Source organism: Panthera uncia (assembly GCF_023721935.1).
Source record: "Panthera uncia isolate 11264 chromosome D3 unlocalized genomic scaffold, Puncia_PCG_1.0 HiC_scaffold_8, whole genome shotgun sequence".
NCBI lineage: Eukaryota > Metazoa > Chordata > Mammalia > Carnivora > Felidae > Panthera > Panthera uncia.
In genome coordinates this window covers 58,643,102-58,659,782 of record NW_026057586.1, presented here as the reverse complement: position 1 = coordinate 58,659,782, position 16,681 = coordinate 58,643,102, and the positions used below count along the sequence as shown (strand labels likewise).

The 16,681-nt window shown below is 44.2% G+C and overlaps 1 protein-coding gene and 1 long non-coding RNA gene across 6 annotated transcripts in view; both read right to left on the bottom strand.

Moving 5' to 3' along the window:
• Window positions 1–688: 688 nt before the first annotated feature.
• Window positions 689–6,999, bottom strand: LOC125914832 (uncharacterized). Its single transcript, XR_007455451.1, has 2 exons — window positions 5,383–6,999; window positions 689–5,012 (listed from the first exon to the last, which is right to left on the bottom strand). It is a non-coding gene; the product is annotated as an uncharacterized LOC125914832 (long non-coding RNA).
• An 84-nt stretch (window positions 7,000–7,083) lies between these two features.
• The window catches only part of RALBP1 (ralA binding protein 1), a 47,507-nt gene continuing 37,909 nt past the window's right edge, over window positions 7,084–16,681 (bottom strand). For all 5 annotated transcript variants that reach the window (XM_049620429.1, XM_049620432.1, XM_049620433.1 and 2 more), the window contains 4 exons: window positions 14,181–14,288; window positions 9,751–9,872; window positions 9,382–9,505; window positions 7,084–7,618 (listed from right to left, as the gene is read on the bottom strand). In XM_049620429.1, coding sequence (XP_049476386.1) covers window positions 7,355–7,618; window positions 9,382–9,505; window positions 9,751–9,872; window positions 14,181–14,288 — 618 coding nt within the window. In that variant the 3' untranslated portion in view covers window positions 7,084–7,354. The remainder of the gene's footprint in view (window positions 7,619–9,381; window positions 9,506–9,750; window positions 9,873–14,180; window positions 14,289–16,681) is intronic.

Sequence of the window (16,681 nt, the reverse complement as noted above, 5' to 3'; positions counted from 1 at the left end):
CACAGAATTTAGCTTGTCAACTTTTAGGATGGGGACCCCAAAAGTATGGCTGGACAAAAATGTGGGTTACACTCTCCCTTTGGGGCTAGGGTCCAAACCTCTGTTGCCAACTCTCAGGGATATTGTCTCTTCTGGCTGTCTTTAGGATAATCAGACGGTAGTATCTTTTGCACCTTCTTTGGGGATACCTCTTGTGTCCATGGGGTTGTTCAATACTGACAGGAATATTTATTGTCTCAGCTAAAACCCGACAAGCTATCTGAAAGAATTTTTTAAATTAGCTAAATGGCCAGAAGTTGGCCAAACTGGAAGCTGATATTCAGAGCCTGATAGGAACTTGTTTAGGCCTTCTCCCCAAAGTTAACCTGAAACTATAGGTCCTGAAGGAAAGAAAAATATTCTGAAGTCTTTGTGGAAGTATTTACTAAAACATTCCAAAGACACAGAGCTCTAAAACTAGAAAGTAGGAATCTTGATTTCCATCTTAATTGAAGATCTTCTCCCTGATGTAAAAGGAGAAAATTGCAGGCACCCGGGTGGCTCAGTCGTTTGAGTGTCTGGCTTTAGATTTTGGCTCAGGTCATGATATCAGGGTTGTGGGATCAAGCCCCACATGCTGAGCATGGAGACTGCTTAAGATTCTGTCTCCCTCTGCCCCTCTCCCCACTTGTAGTCTCTGTCTCTAAGGAAAAAAAAAAAAAGGCAAATTGAAGATAATATAGTTGGGGGCACCTGGGTGGCTCAGTCGAACATCCAACACTTGATTTCAGCTCAGGTCACATCCCAGGGTCGTGGGAGCAAGCCCTGAATCAGGCTCTCCGGCTGATCATGGAGCCTGCTTGGAATCCTCTCTCTCTGCCCCCACCCCGTCCCACCCGCCACTCACACTCTAAAAACAAATTTTTTTAAAAGATAATGTAGCTGGATGGGTGGGGCAGCCTCTTGGTATCATTCTAATTGCAACCCAATTCTTTAAGGAATTCAAAACAACCGTACTTCTGGTGCCTGGCTGGCTCAGAAGAGTGAGCGGCTCAATCTCAGCGTCATGGGTTCAAGCCCCACACTGGGTGTAGAGATTGCTAAAACCAAACTTTAAAAAATAAATAAAAACATGTTTGCCTTACAGATTGAGCCTTCACAAGACTAGAAACGTGGCTCTGAAACAGTCTAAAGCTCACCTGTCATTTTCATGAACCCTAAAACCGCCCCCCTTCACCTCAGAAGGCCTGCAGGTATTGTGAAAGATGCGGACTTAGGGAACAAAAGTCCTTCTCAGCGGAACTTGCATTCGTTCTCTGTGCCTTTGAGATGGAAGAGTTCTCTACCTGGTCTCCCCGATGTAATGCTTGTCAGGAAAGAAAACTATTTTAACATCTTCTGCACAGATATTAGTGAAAAGCTTAAGCCATCTGAGCAGGTAACCTTAACTTACTCCATTCTGCCAGAAACAAAATTTGATTCTTTTGTAAACTAGTGAGTTTTGTATTATTTAGCTATCTGGGCTAAAATCTTAAAATGAAAGCTACAAGATCTGTTTGCATCTGTAGGTTTATGTATGTCAATGTATGTTATAAACGTGATTTCTTTTTTAGCTCCAAAAGGTGTTGCCAAAATTAATTTGTAAAGAGCCCTATTTAATTGGCTTAAAGACAGACAAATATTATGTAAATCAAGTATCCTCTCAGAAATACAGGAACTAACCCAAATGATTTTCTAGTTCATGTGATCTAGGATAATCTTCAGTAAATAAAAGCTAGTTTAAGTTTGCTGGTTTAACTCAAAAGGCATGTCTTTAGAGTTGCTAACATTAAATATAATCTGTACGTGTAACTTTTATTCTACCTTAGTTTACTTAAACATCAAATAAGCTCACATTATCTCTGTTACCGATTTTGTCAGCAAGAAAGATAAGATGGTGGTTAGCTGCTTAATATCAGGAAAATTTCAATGACTGGTCTAAATTGTTAAGGGCAAGTGAATTAAAATAGATGCAAGATAAAACTTTATAAATGAACTTTTCAACAACAACTGTGCTTTTTGGTATGTCTACTTAAAAGTAGTTTTCAAAATCTTTTTGGTAACTTGAAGCCTTAAAGTTATACTGAGACAGATAACGGATATTCATGGAGGATCTAGATCACTTTCCAAATAAGATAAAAATACCAAAACATTGACTCAACAAAGGTTTTAACCACTTTGGCTTCCTTTTACAGAGGAGGTGAAGACATTCGGATCTATCAGTAAACCCGTTTTTGTGCTGCGTTGGAAATTTTACCAAGAGAAAGAATATGCTTTTAGCAACTTTGAAAATGTATTTATAAATTTGCCAGTCCACAGAATGCAGGCTTTACGGTCCACATTTGCTTACTACTTAGTTTTCACTAGGAACGAAAGATCTAAGGCTTCCAAGTTCTTCTCAATGTGTGTAATTAAAGCTACTTAGAAATTGTAAGGGCGGAAGGAAACATCTGTGTATGGAAAATAGGTAAGGAAAGTAAAATGATTGGTTGAATTTTCCAGAATTAAAAGAGAAAACCTAGGACAAAATCTGAATGGATAGAAAAAAGTTGTAGGTTTGTGGAAAGAGAATCTTGGCAGGATTTTACATGTGGTCAAGCTGGCTAAGATTGGAATAGACTTATTAACGTTTTTTAAAAAATGAGTTTTAATATCAAAAGTACACTGGTACAAAATTAGAATTTGGTTTTCTCTCCGTTAAGAGGACAAAGTTTTCTTAGATTATTGGTCTGCTACTAATAACCTAAGCAACTGCTGCAAAGGTTGTTTTGTGGTTCTTTTTTTAACCTTTGGATAGCAAAGATTGTTTTCTTTCCCAAATACATTACTGTGCTTTCTACAGTCTTGTATCAGGTCTTTGATTACTTAAGAAAATCCAGTCTTTGTCATACTGAGAAAGCTAACTTTTGTTCACCTGTATTTACCTTGATTTTCTATATTTACCGTAACATTTTTTTTTAATTATAAAGTTTTATTTTTTGAGAGACAGAGAGCATAAGCAGGGGAGGAGCAGAGAGAGGGAGACACAGAATCCAAAGACAGCTCCAGGCTGAGCTGTCAGCACAGGATCCGACGTGGGTCTCGAACCCACGAACATGAGATCATGACCTCAGCCAAAGTCGGATGCTCCACTGACTGAGCCACCCAGGCCAGGCGCCCCTACCTTAACGTCTCCTATTGCCACTTTTGTTATACAATTATTTCATAATTATCTGTTACCCTGTTTAATCAAATGTTCAAATCTTTTAACATTTTCTTAAAATTCTCAATAGTCTTTTTAACTTTAAACTAGCTTGAGATTTATCCCAGAGGGCTCCTGGAAGATTTCAAAGGCTATCTCTCATTAATTTAACATGTTCAAATATGTGGGAAGCGCTGTCAAATGCTTTGGGTTTGTGTGTACAGTAAACCTCAGGTTATATGTGCGTGGATGTACCAGAAAACCGAAGTTTCTAGAGATCTGTCAAAGCTCTCAGTGTCCAGTTATTACCCTAAATGATCGTATGCCACAGAATTAACTCCACTTCCTTCTCCGGTGAACCCGTCGGCTCCTTAAGCACGGGCCCGTTGAAGTCTTCTGTCATTTACAAACCGTTGCTCTACTCCGATGCTTCTGTAACAGTGAGATTCGTGGACAGGCCCCGCCAGGTACTCTGTGCTGCCAAACTGCAAGGCGTTGAACCCTGGGTGTTTATTTCACAAGATGGCCCCACCTGACATCCAGTCCTGTGCAAATGCTGGAGACCTCAAGATAAAACGGACCAGGAAGGCAAGTAGCCGTCATCGAGCCAACATCATCCCAAGACACAGGGCCAAGAGTGTTTCCTTCTACTCCCCCTTCCCTCTCTGGCCATCCTTTTCCCAATTCTTACATCATGAAGGTCTTTAGGATTCTTTTCTTCGGCCTTTTTTGCCTTGCCTCTGGCCCAGAAAGTTCTCCCAAGCGGGTAATCGCATCCAAACAACTGTGGGATTTGCCACGATGCTGGTGAGCCTATAGTTCTGTCCCTCACAAATGTCTCTCTGATTCCCGATGCCTCAGTTTCTCTGGAACAAGCTCAGCCCCCTCAATCCTGTCAGGCTCCCTAACCCTCAGGCTCCATCTCCCTGTCTCCAGTTAACCCCAAACCCGGGGGACCTTGCCTCCATGCTCTGGACAAAGAAACAGACACAAGATGTTGACTAGAATAAAACCACCTGAGCAGCCTACAGATCCAGAAATTAGACTGGCCTTCATGGCTGTCAGCTGTCCAGTCCCGAGCCACAGACTCAAACCAGAATTTCCAGGAGGCGTAATCGATTCCAAATTCACGTCCTTCACCAGATTCCCCTACTCACTGTGCTAAGTGCAAATGAAGCTATGATCAGGAACCTCTCCTGAACTCTGAAGATACTGAAGAATCTGCCGCTAAAGCAATTAGCTGCCCAATGACAACTAAAAACCCTCAGCTCTCTCGCCAAAGATGGGCTCCATGATAGGAAAGCCCTCAGTTATCCGGCAGCTGAGCAAGGCGGTGTCTGTGCTCCCTGCACTTGGATCGACACTCATGTGAAGGTTGACACTCCAGCTACATGAGGTCTGTGTACAAGCCAACTGGCTTAAGTGACTCCTTCAAAACAAAATTTTTTTTAATTTTTATTTTTTTCTGGGGGGTGGGGGGGCGGGTGGAGAGAGAGAATCCCAAGCAGGCTCCACGCTGTCAGTGCAGAGCCCAATGCGGGGCTCGAACCCACAAACCATGAGATCATGACCCGAGCGGAGATCAAGAGTCGGCCGTTTGACCGAATGAGCCACCCAGGCGGCCCTTACTTGACTCCTTCGACAGGGAAATCTTTGTTGACTGACTTGGGTCTTGGGAACAAGGGCTCCGAAGTGCACTCCGGATAAGTGCGCTCAGCATTATCCTGCTTACGATCACAGTAGCTCCACGGTGCGCGGAACCTCTCAAAAGCTTTAACTGCGTGTCTGCAGCCACTAAGCACCACGCAAACTCCTTAAGATAGAACATGAGAAAAGGGACAGAGAATGACCAACTTAAAGACTGTGAACCCAACACCATGATCTGCGAAATGCTACAGAGATTTGGCAAAAACTGCAAGACCCTCAGAGTGATAGAGAGAAGCACTAATGCCTTATATTTTAATCACATCTCTCACGGCTGAGAGTCTCGAGTGGGGGAATTATCAGAAACCAGACAAGAGGCCCAAAACAGTCGCTTATGCTAAGTCCCATGTCAGCAAACCACCACCGAATTACAGGTTCAGCTCTCCCGGCGATGGAATCTTAACCAGGAATGTCAGCCCCTAAAAGAAAGGGACTTCGCAATAACCGACGTGCCCTCCTGCCACGTTGGGCCGACTGACCTGCGCGACATTTTCGAAGGGCACGTTCCACTGTCCACAGGACGTCGCTCACAGAAGAAGCTGCAGACCCGATCCCGGTCAGCTGGCTGTGCAGACGTGCTCCCTCAGCAGGTAAGCACCTATTGGGAAGGAGCACAGTAAACCCTAGAAACCAGCAAGGGGCACCAAGTCCACCGGGGCGAGGAACACACGGAGAGTCCGAACAGAAGGTTAGTTCACTCTTGGAAGCAGTATCAGACCAACTCCTTGTCAGCCACAGGACGCTACTTCAAAGAAAGAAGGTGCACAAAAAAACAAGATGCTTTTGTTTGTTGGTTTGTTTTTCCTCAAATGGCTGTCGAATTTATTTGTTTGATCAATAATGGTCCTGGCAAAAATTAGTTAACGAATGCGGAGACAGTTGTAATGAAATACTAATTTTAAAAATCCATGACACCTTGATAGAAATTAGAGTTTACACAAACAAAAAAGAAACCTTCGATATTGCCAGCAAATATAAAATAAGTGTAATATGACCGACAGGACAGCAAGAAGGCTTTTATACGTTTATATTTGACACCTGACCATATTTTCAGTCACCATAATATCTTCTCTCCAGATTTAAAAAAATAGTATGCTGATTTCTATAACAAAGCTTTTTTTCGTACAAAAATCAAACAATGGCCAACAAGTCACAACAGTGCAATAGGTAGAGAATAAAAAACCGCATCGAACAGGTGCTGAAAATAAATAGTAACTAGGAGAGGACAGAGCCCTCGTGGGGGGTTTGTTTCCATCACCTTGAGTGCGTGGGGTTTATCTTCACAGCCATGAGAGCTGACCTACCTCACGGGTGCCATTTATTCAGACAGAGCGTCACTGAACAAAGGTGCCCGAGAGCTGACCTCCCAGATGCCTCAGTCACCGGAGAAGTTACAGAAGCAAGAAAACGGGGTCGGGGAATCACAGCTATCATTTAAAGGAAAAGTTTTTTTCTATTGCTCAATCTTGTCAATTGGGAGTCCGTCAGCAGGTTCACTGAGATCATAGGATACGGGTAACTGAACACTTTTGTTTAAGAGCATATATGGCTTATTCAGGCAAAGAGACTTTTACATTCCAGCCCAAGCAAGCAATCTAAGTCATCCTGTGTTTAATGGAAGATCAGTCACACGAGAAGATCTCCGGGTTAAGGAACCGGTCCTCTGTGTGGAGGCCTCAGGTCAGGCGGCTACCTCCGACCAACCCACTGAAAAGCACGTGATCACCAGCAGCGAGGAGCCCGCAGGAGCCTAGCGGCTGCTCCTACACGGAGGCCACGCTGCCCCGGGGCCAGCGGGCGGGCTCCGCTGGCAGCTCTGTGACAGGTCAGGCCATCCGGTGACTCAGGTTCATGGACTGGTTTAGGGCCGTCAAAGGAGAGGGTGACAAGGGTGGGCAAAGGTAACCTCAGTAACAGCCATTCTGGCCAGTCAGGAAATCTGAGGCAGCTCCCCATTATAGAATCTGCACCGAGAAGGTGTAAAAGGCACAAGCAAGAGTGACTAGTAAGCAGAGATCCCGGAGGGTGACACTACGGGGCAATCCACAAGGCAGGAACAGGATTTACCTTGTTTGGCTCCACCCCCCCCACCCCCCCACCCCACCGAGAGAAAGAGATCCTGATTCTGCTGTAATAAAAAAGCAAAGAAAGACGATTTTTGGTTTAAAAAGAAGCCACTCAAGGGTTAAAATAGTTTTAAGTTAACAAGGAAAATTAATCTTCAAATAAGCTGACACTATCTGGAAAACTCCTCTGTCCCCTACAAGCCCACAATGCGTGCACTGCTTTGTCCTCCCGTGTAACCTGAGCCTGACGCGGAGAAGTCATACGTGTGAGAGAAGAAAGAGTCTGAGGAGAAAAGACATCTTTACAGAATGTACAGCACAGAGTTGTGCACTCTGACTCTCGGGATTACAGTAAGATGCACGGGTCTCGGTGGGTCTGGGCTGCTCAGATGGGCGTCTCCTTCCTGTCTCTGCTCGGCGACGGCTTGGCCTGCTCCTTGGCCGCCTTCGGCTGCTCCTTGGCCGCTTTCGTCTCCGGGGCGCCGTCTCTGGGCGGCTGGCCGGCCCCGCGCCTCTCGGGCTCCTCGTCGCCCTGCCCTGGCGGCTCGGGCTTGGCTCGCTGCAGCTGAAGCAGGCGGAGCTGCACCCGCAGCTCGACGATGGCCTCTCGCTCTTCGTGAATTGCTTGATTCAAGTGATTGTTCTTTATCTTGAGGAACGACAAAAGAACAGTCGTCACTTAAGCAAGAAGGTCCAAAGGAACAGATTCAGGAATAGAGAACAGTTAGCAAGGGTGTGCTACACAGCAATCTATTCTGTTTTAGTCAACTCAGTTGTGAGACTGGAGACAGGAACACGGATGTGCAAATGAGACACGTCAACACCTCGACCCCGAATGCACAAAATTCAAGAACGAAACTGCTGCTAATTACAGAAGAGTGAACACATCTGGAAAACATAAATGTACCAAGAGAAAACAGTTCGCTTAATAATAATAAATATTTCAGTGTTTCAAGTAGGTGCATGTTTTGAACTGGCTCCTGACTAGCCCTTAAGTAAGCAGAAGATGAGAGCGACTCGACCAGCCATTAGAGGGGGACGTCAGAGACAGGATCAAATCCCAGATTTATCTCCAAAGTGAACGTCCTTTGTCTTTTGTGAATGGCATTACTTTACACCTGAGCTGTGCTACTGAAGCAAAAACTACAGAAAACTATCAGTTCTAAATGATCCGCGTGCATTCAGCAAAGTCGAGGTAGCCAGACGGTAGCTAATCCCAGAATCCTACAAACCTCCCTCGGTAGCAGGCTACTTACTGGCTGCACGGCGCACCCTCTCCTCTCTGTGCTGTGGCATTTCTACGCAGCCTGCGTTTCCCAGGCTCCCTTGCGGCTACCTACAGCCACGTGACTGTGCCTCTGCTAACAAGGTATGAGCGGAGGCCCTTAACCACCAGGCATCCTTGGATTCCTTCCCCCTTCCTGCTGAGAGTGGGCAAGACCTAAGGCCACTCTGGACCCCAAATGTTTTCCAAGTGGGGGGAGGGCTTCCCGTGTGGAGGGTGGCAGACGTGCATGTCTGCCAGGCGAGGGACAGAACCGTCTTGTTCAAACCGCGAGAGTATCCTCTCTTACAGCGGCTACACCTAGATCCCAAGTACTACAATTCTGGAATAGATCTTCCTACTTAGGATTTTCATGTGGTCTGCCAAATGTTAGGAAAGCAAACTAAAGTGCCAACGGGAGGCCCCTGTAAAGAAGGGAAGCCACCTGGTGGCCCAGGCCTCAACCGCTGCTCTGCTTCTCCCACGACACACCCGTGGCCGTAGCCAGTGTCCTGGGACGTGGACCTTGGTGGGCAGCCCCTCGGAACTCTGTCCACGGGACTTCTGTGGGCGGCAGTTTTGTGCGGGATTCTATTTTCTATGCAGTGGGAGGCTGATTTGCCCCAGCAGCTGAGTGCACCGGGACGAGGGAAAGCAAGCCGTCGCCCTGTTCTTAGAGCAAGACGAGAACGGCTCTCCTCTCTCAACCCCTGAGGTACATCTGGAGACAATGATTAATCTGGGGTAAGCACGGGAACTCCGATCGCGATCACAGAAATCTCTTGCTTTTCACCACGCGGTTGCCTCCCCGATCCCTGGGGCCGGCACACTGGCTGCTCCGAGGGTTAAGGGACAAGAGAAAGCTCTGTCCCCATTTTACCCACAGGAGAGTCAGGAGGCTTTTCGACCTCTTCCACCAGCATTGCTCTTTCTGCTCATCTCTGGGAACTGAGCCCAGATCTTTCGCAGCGGTTCGAGGGCAGTCGGGGCAGCCGCCACAGCCCAAGGACGCCCGCTGAGGCCACACTGTGCGGCGCGCCCGGCCGGCTCCGGTGAGACGTCCCCTCAACTCTCTCCTCAGCCTCCCGCTCGTTCCCACAGAAAGGAAGACCGCTGCTAAGGGAAACTTTCTGGAAGCCGGTGCTCACTTCTAGCTCCTCGTTCTGCCTCTGGAGGTCCTCCAGGATGATCTGCAGCTCCTCCTCGTCCTCGCTCTCGCTCTCGCTGTCGGAGGAGTACTCCTCGGTCTCGCTGCGGCCGTGCTGCTGGCGGCTGCGGGCGGGAGGCCGAGAGAGCCGGTGAGCAGAGGAGCCGCGCCGCTGCCCTCCCGCCCTTCCTTCCCCTTCACCAGCGCTCCACGGGTCCACTCAGTGGAGCCACTTAGGAAGAAACGGTAAAGCTGACTGGTTCGGATGCCCAGTTCTTTTGCGTGGAAGTCTGAGAGCTGAAACAACTACGTGCGTTTTCCAGTAAACATTCCTGCGAACTTAAAACTAAGACCCTCTGCTTTCCTCTACCTCTGAATTTCAGCAATCTCAGCTCTGAGGCGTTCGATCTCTTCTTTTTCGGAGGCGATCTGTCGGCGCAGAAACTGCTCCATGGCTAGAAGCTCCTCCTGTTCAGTCAGGATCTCGTTCTCCTGAAATAATGACCACTGGTGAGCACCTTCGAGAGTATGAGTCTAGGGAATGTCACCTTTTTGGGGTCTCCTATGTTGCCTTAAATTCTTTAGCCCCATACGTAACACAGGTTATGGGAAAGCTTGTACTACAAAGCTTATAATCCTGTTTCCCTAACTAATGTCACGGAAAGGCTGAGAAAAAGTAGACTAAGTTATTTGGGAGGAATATCTAGATTTTTCCCAAGACAAAAAATGCCACCTCAGAATCCCCTGTCCTCAATTTGCAAAGGCTCCCGATTAACCAGTACCCTGGGCACAAAGGTCAAGTGACTGTCTCTTTTTGATTCCCAGTCCCTCCTGAATGCTTTTCTACTTCTCAGTAAGGACCTCTCTTATCTATTTCGGGGTCAAGATAGAACTAGGAAAAGAAGGACCCAGGAGATACGCAGCTGGTGTATCACCCTAAAGCAAATCCTAGTAAAGGGAAAACATTCCAGATGAAATCTTTCCTCCTCACCAAAATCCACCGTCCTCCTCAACCCACGTCCCCAGAGATGATAAACAGTCAATATTCTGCTTTCACAGATATGCATTTCTAAAACTGGATCACCAAAGGGAAGCTAACCCCTCCAACCTATGAGTCTAGAAATGAGTCTAGAAAAGAACCAAAAGCAGACAAAATTTCAGAGGCAGAAATGTCAGGCTACGGAAAACAAGGAGTCGGAGGCAAGGGTCTACAGCATTTCCTTCTCAACTTCTAGGTATTGAAAGGATAAGCACCTGTGTTTGAACCTGAACGCCACTGGGGTCAAATTCTAGAGGGAAGTACTCAAAGCCTCCAGCAAGCACAAGCAAGCTCTCAGAGATGTAATATGCAGCGTTCCCTCCCCATGTGTTTCTAAACACAGATGCTTTCCCTTTACCCAGGGGACCCATTAAAGCTCATGTTCTGAAAAATGTCAGACTGAAAAACTCTGAACTAAAGACATAATCTGGGACTTTATCCTGTCTTCAGGGGAAGAGCTGTATTCCTGCTAGGTAAAACATGTCCTTCTCAGAAGTGAAAGAAAAGGGGGACGCCTGGGTGGCTCAGTTAAACGCCCAACTTCAGCTCAGGTCATGATCCTGCAGTTCATGGGTTCGAACTCCACATCGGGCTCTGTGTTGACAGCTCAGAGCCTGCTTCAGATTCCGTGTCTTCCTCTCTCTCTGCCCCTCCCCCCACTAGCACTCTCACTTTCTCTCCCAGAAATGAATAAACATTAAAAAAAAAAAAAAAGTGACAGAAAAGGAATGGAACTTGTAAAGCTTTAGGTACCCCACACATGTGAATTTCTGGAAATACACGGACTGCCATCAGAACCTAGGACTTCATTTCTGGTTAACCTCTGGGAGTTTCCAGAACAGAGTGAGGCTGACTTGAGAAATGCAGAGAGAAAGAAAGGAGCTCATTTCCAACTCTATGCCTGGAATACAGTAGGTACTCAAGAGCTATTTATCAAATCAATGAATGAATAATAAAGCAATTCATCTCCAACAAATGAGTTCACCCACAAAGAATAAAATGAAAATATCTAAACAGGTGTTATCAGCAAGAACAATCAGATAAAATCTATACTGTTACATTTCAAGGATCCCAAACTTTGTGGTCAGGAAAAACACATTTTAAAATATTAAAAGTCTGGGCGCTTCCGTGGCTCAATCGGTTAAGTGTCTGACTCTTGGTTTCAGCCCATGATCACATGGTTCATGGGCTCAAGCCCCGCGTTGGGCTCTGTGCTGGCAGGGCAGAGCCTGCTTGGGATTCTCTCTCTCCCCCTCCCCCGCTCACTCACACACTCTTTCTCTCTCAAAATGAAAGAATAAACTTTCATTTTTTTTAAAGTGCCATCTCGGGGCACCTGGGTGGCGCAGTCGGTTAAGCGTCCGACTTCAGCCAGGTCACGATCTCGCGGTCCATGAGTTCGAGCCCCGCGTCGGGCTCTGGGCTGATGGCTCGGAGCCTGGAGCCTGCTTCCGATTCTGTGTCTCCCTCTCTCTCTGCCCCTCCCCCGTTCATGCTCTGTCTCTCTCTGTCCCAAAAATAAATAAAAAACGTTGAAAAAAAAAAAATTAAAGTGCCATCTCATTAACATGAAACAAATTAATTACAACTCCCCTGTAAGTTATGGAAAACATTATAACTCAGACCTGTGTGTGGATAAAATGAGATCAAGCATCTAGAACAGTGTCCAGGAAGTGGCAGTCAGTAGAGGATAGTTTCTCCTGAACACTTCAGCAAACACCACATAAAAGTTAAAACCAACAAATACAACAGGCATGATCCCATTAAAGCCACTTAATCATCTTTCGAGTTTCTTTAAAAGACTCACACCTCTGTGGTTGAGCTTTTCAAATTATAATATATGAGGACCATTTAGAGTCTTGCAACACACTCTTGAAGGACCAACGGGTCAAAGAAGAAATCAAATATCTAGAGATGAATGAAAGTAGAAACACAACGTGTCAAAACTACAGGATGAAGTAAGAGCAACTCGAAGAGGGAAGTTTATGGTGATAAATGCCTTCATTAAGAAAAAAGAAAGATCTCAAACAACGTATCTTTACAGCTGAAGGAACTAGAAAAAGAACAAACTAAACTTAAAATTAGCAAAAGGGAGGAAATAATACAGATCAGAACAGAAATAAATGAAATAGAGACTAGAAAAACAATACAAAAGATTAATGAAACTAAGAGTTGGGTTTTTTTATTTTTGTAAATGTTTATTTTTGAGAGAGCACACACGTGCACAGTAGCATGCACAGAGGGGCAGAGAGAGAGGGAGAGAGAAGCCCAAGCAGGCTCTGAGCTTTCAGTGCAAAGCCCAATGTGGGACTTGAACCCACAAAAGATCAAGACCTGAACCAAAATCAAGAGTCAGACATTCAAACGACTGAGCCACCTAGGCACTCCAAGAGTTTGTCTTTTGAAAAGACAAAATTGACAAACCTTTGGCTACAATAAAAGGACTCAAAACCATACATGAAAGAGGAAAAACTACAACTGATACCGCAGGAATACAAAGCATCATGAGAGACTACTATCAACATTTATACACCAACAAACTGGATAACCTAGAAGAAATGGGTATGCTCTTAGAAACACAGTACCTACCAAGACTGACCCATGACGGCATAGCAAATCTGAACAGAGTAGTACAAACACTGAATCAGTTCTGAAAAATCACCCAACCAAGCAAAAACCACAACCAGATGGCTTCACAGGTAAATTCTACCAAACATTTAAAGAAGTAATGCCAATCCTTTTCAAACTCTTCCAAGAAAATGGAAAAAGGAATGCTCTCAAACTTCCTTTTATAAGGCCAGCATTATGATTACCAGAGCCAGACAAAGACACTACAAGAAAAGAAAATTACAGGTCAATATCCTTGATGAACACAGAAGCAAAGAGATCATACACCATGATGAAGGATTGATCTCTGGGGCATAAGGATGGTCCAACATATGCAAGTCAATAAATGTGATATACCACATTCACAGAGCACACTGTTGGTAGGAATGTAAACCGAACCCAGTCGTTATGAAAAACAGAACAGAAGAACTACCATACGATCCAGCAATTCCACCTCTGGGAATATACCCAAGGGAAATGAAAAGAAGACTGAAGAGATACCTGCCCTGCCACGTTTACTGCAGCATTATTCACAATAGTCAAAATATGAAAACAGCTTCATGGTCAATGCATGAATGGATAGATGCGGGGTGTGTATGAACACACACAGACACAGGAATATTATTCAGCCATGAGAAAGAAGGAAATCTTGCCATTTATGACAATGAACCTGGAGGACACTATGCTAAGTGAAACAAGCCATACATAGAAAGACAAATACTGTATGATCTCACTTCTATGTGGAATGTTAAAAAAAAAAAAAAAGTAGAACTCCTAGATGTAGAGTAGAACAGTGGTTACCAGAGGCTAAGGGATGGGGAAAATGGCGAGATGTTGGTCAAAAGATACAAAGTTGCAATTACAAAAAGATAAGTAAGTCTAGAGATCTAGTATACAGGCATGAGGACTATAGTTAATAACATTGTATTAACTAGTGGAAATGTACTAAAAGAATAGATTTCAGGTGTTCCCATCACAAAAGAAAAAGGTAACTGTATGAGGAAACAATGTTAATTAGCTTCACCATAGTAATCGCTTCACTATGTATAGGTGTATCAACCATCACGCTGTATACCTTAATTATGTACAATTTTTATTTTTAAGAAAGGATCTTGCAAAGTAGAGAGCTTACCTGAAGCCAAAGTTTAGCTTACCTGAGCAAGGAGAATATTTATAACTTCTTCATTTTCATTCATTTCTTCTTTGGAAACATCCTCTTTTGAAAGACTGGCAATCTCTTGTGCAATCTTGGTTTCACACTCCTATTGGGTAAGACAAATGAAAAAGAACTGCTCAGCCCCTATGTAACACATATTCAACAATTCCACACCATCACCAAACTTCCTTCTCACTTCCCAGAATTGTAAAAGTAGCAGTAACGGTCAGGTGACCCACTGGATAGATGAGCATCTGTTAACTGTGCTTCCAAAGTAAGGTGTGCATCTTAGTCTGTGGTCGCACTATGAAAAATGTTTAATTCTGGTTAACGTGCTCACCATTTCTGGAACCCATCCATATAAATGACTGTCTGTGATCTTTTTGTTTGTTTGGATGTTGTCAATTTTAAGTATACAATTCAATTAGTTTGGCAAATGAATACAGTTAAGTAACCAGCACAATAATCACATTACAGAACATTTCCATCACCACACAAAGTACCCTTGGGTTCTTCCACCATCTGCTGGCCTCTGGCAACCACTGACCTGTTTTCCATTGCTATAGTTTTGCCTTTTCTTGAGTGTCATATAAATTGAATCAGTCAGTAAGAATATCTTTTTTTATGTAGCTTCTTTCACTTAGCATTATGCTTTTTTTTTTTTTAAGTTTATTTTGAGAGAGAGGGAGGGGGAAAGAAAGGGAGGGAGGGAAGGAGGGAGACAGAGTGAGAGAGTGAGAGAGTGAGAGAGTGAGTGAGAGAGTGAGAGAGTGAGTGAGAGAGTGAGAGAGTGAGTGAGAGAGAGAGAGAGAGAGAGAGATAATGAATATCCCAAGCAGGCTTCACCCTGGCAATACAGAGCCCAACAGTGGGCTCCAACCCACAAACCATGAGATCATGACTTGAGCCAAAAAAGCAAGAGTCAGATGCTTAACTGGCTGAGCCACCCAGGTGCCCTCAGCATAAAGCTTTTACTATTCATCTATTTTGTTGTTTGTATTGGTAGTTTGCTGAGTAATATGCCACAACATAAATGTACATCAAGTTGTTTATCCATTCACCAGCTGATGGACATTTGGATCCTTCTTGGTTTTGAACTATTATAACCAGAGCTGTTATGTACATTTCATACATATATGCTTCGAGTGGGTACATATGCTTCCTTCTTTTAAATACTTAAAAGTGGGATTGCTTGGTCATATGGTAACCATATGTTTAACTTTATAAGAAACTGCCAAACTGTTTTCCAAAATTACTGTACCATTTTGCATTACCAAGAGCAACAATGAGCATTCCCGTTGCCCCACATTCTTGGCAACACCTGGTATTTTTATTTTTAATCATTCTTGTTGGCGTGTAGTGGTATCTCACTGTGGTTTCAATATGTATTTCCTTTATGATAAACGATGTTGAGCACTGTTTATTTGCATGTGCTTATTTGTCATCTGTACATGATCTTTGGTAAAGTGCCTGTTCAACTTTTTTGCCTTTTTAAAAAAAAATGTTTAAGAGCGTGTGCACACACACAAGGGGGAGGGGGGCAGAGAGGGGAAGACAGAGAATCCTAAGCAGGCTCCTCACTGTGAGCGCAGAGCCCAACGGGAGGGCTCAATTCCATGAACCATGAGATCACGACCTGAGCCAAAATCAAGAGTCAGACGCTTAACTGAGCCACCCAGTCACCCCAGTTTTTTTGCCCTTTTAAAAACTGAATTCTTATTATAACAAATGTACCATACTCTGGTGGGAGAGCAGAGGGTATATGGGAAATCTCTGTATCTTCCTCTCAATTTTGCTATGAACCTAAATCTGCTTAAAAAAAATAAACTCTAAAAAAAAAATTTTGTTGTCTTAAGTTTTTTATATATTTGAGTCCTTTATCAGGTATGTGTTTTCACAAATATTTTGTCACAGCCTCTGCCTTGTATACTCATTTTCTTCAGTGTCTTTTGAAGAGCATGTTTTATTTTTATTTATTTTTAATGTTTATTTATTTTGAGAGAGAAGAGAGAGCATGTGCATGTGTGAGCAGGGGAGGGGCAGAGAGAGAGGGAGAGAGAGAGAATTCCAAGCAGGTTCTGTGCCATCAGCATAGAGCCCGACACAGGGCTCGATCTCATGAACTGTGAAATCACGACCTGGGCTGAAACCAAGAGTCAGGTGCTTAACCGACTGAGCCACCCAGGTGCCCCTGAAGAGCAGGTTTTAGAATGCTGATGAGATGTAATCTAACAATTTTTTTTTTTTTTAACAGTTCATGGGTATTGTGTCCTATTTAAGAAATTACTGCCTGACCTGAGTCAGAGTCAGTAAGATCTTCTATGCTTTCTTCTGGAAGTTCTTTTTAGGTCTTAGATTCACTTTGACTTAGTTTTTGCATATGCTGTGTAGAAAGAGTCAAGGATTTTGTTTTGGTCATTCTTTTTTTGCATACAGATATTCAATTGTTCCAACACCATTTGTTGAAAAGAAAATCCTTCCCCATTGAATTGTCTTATC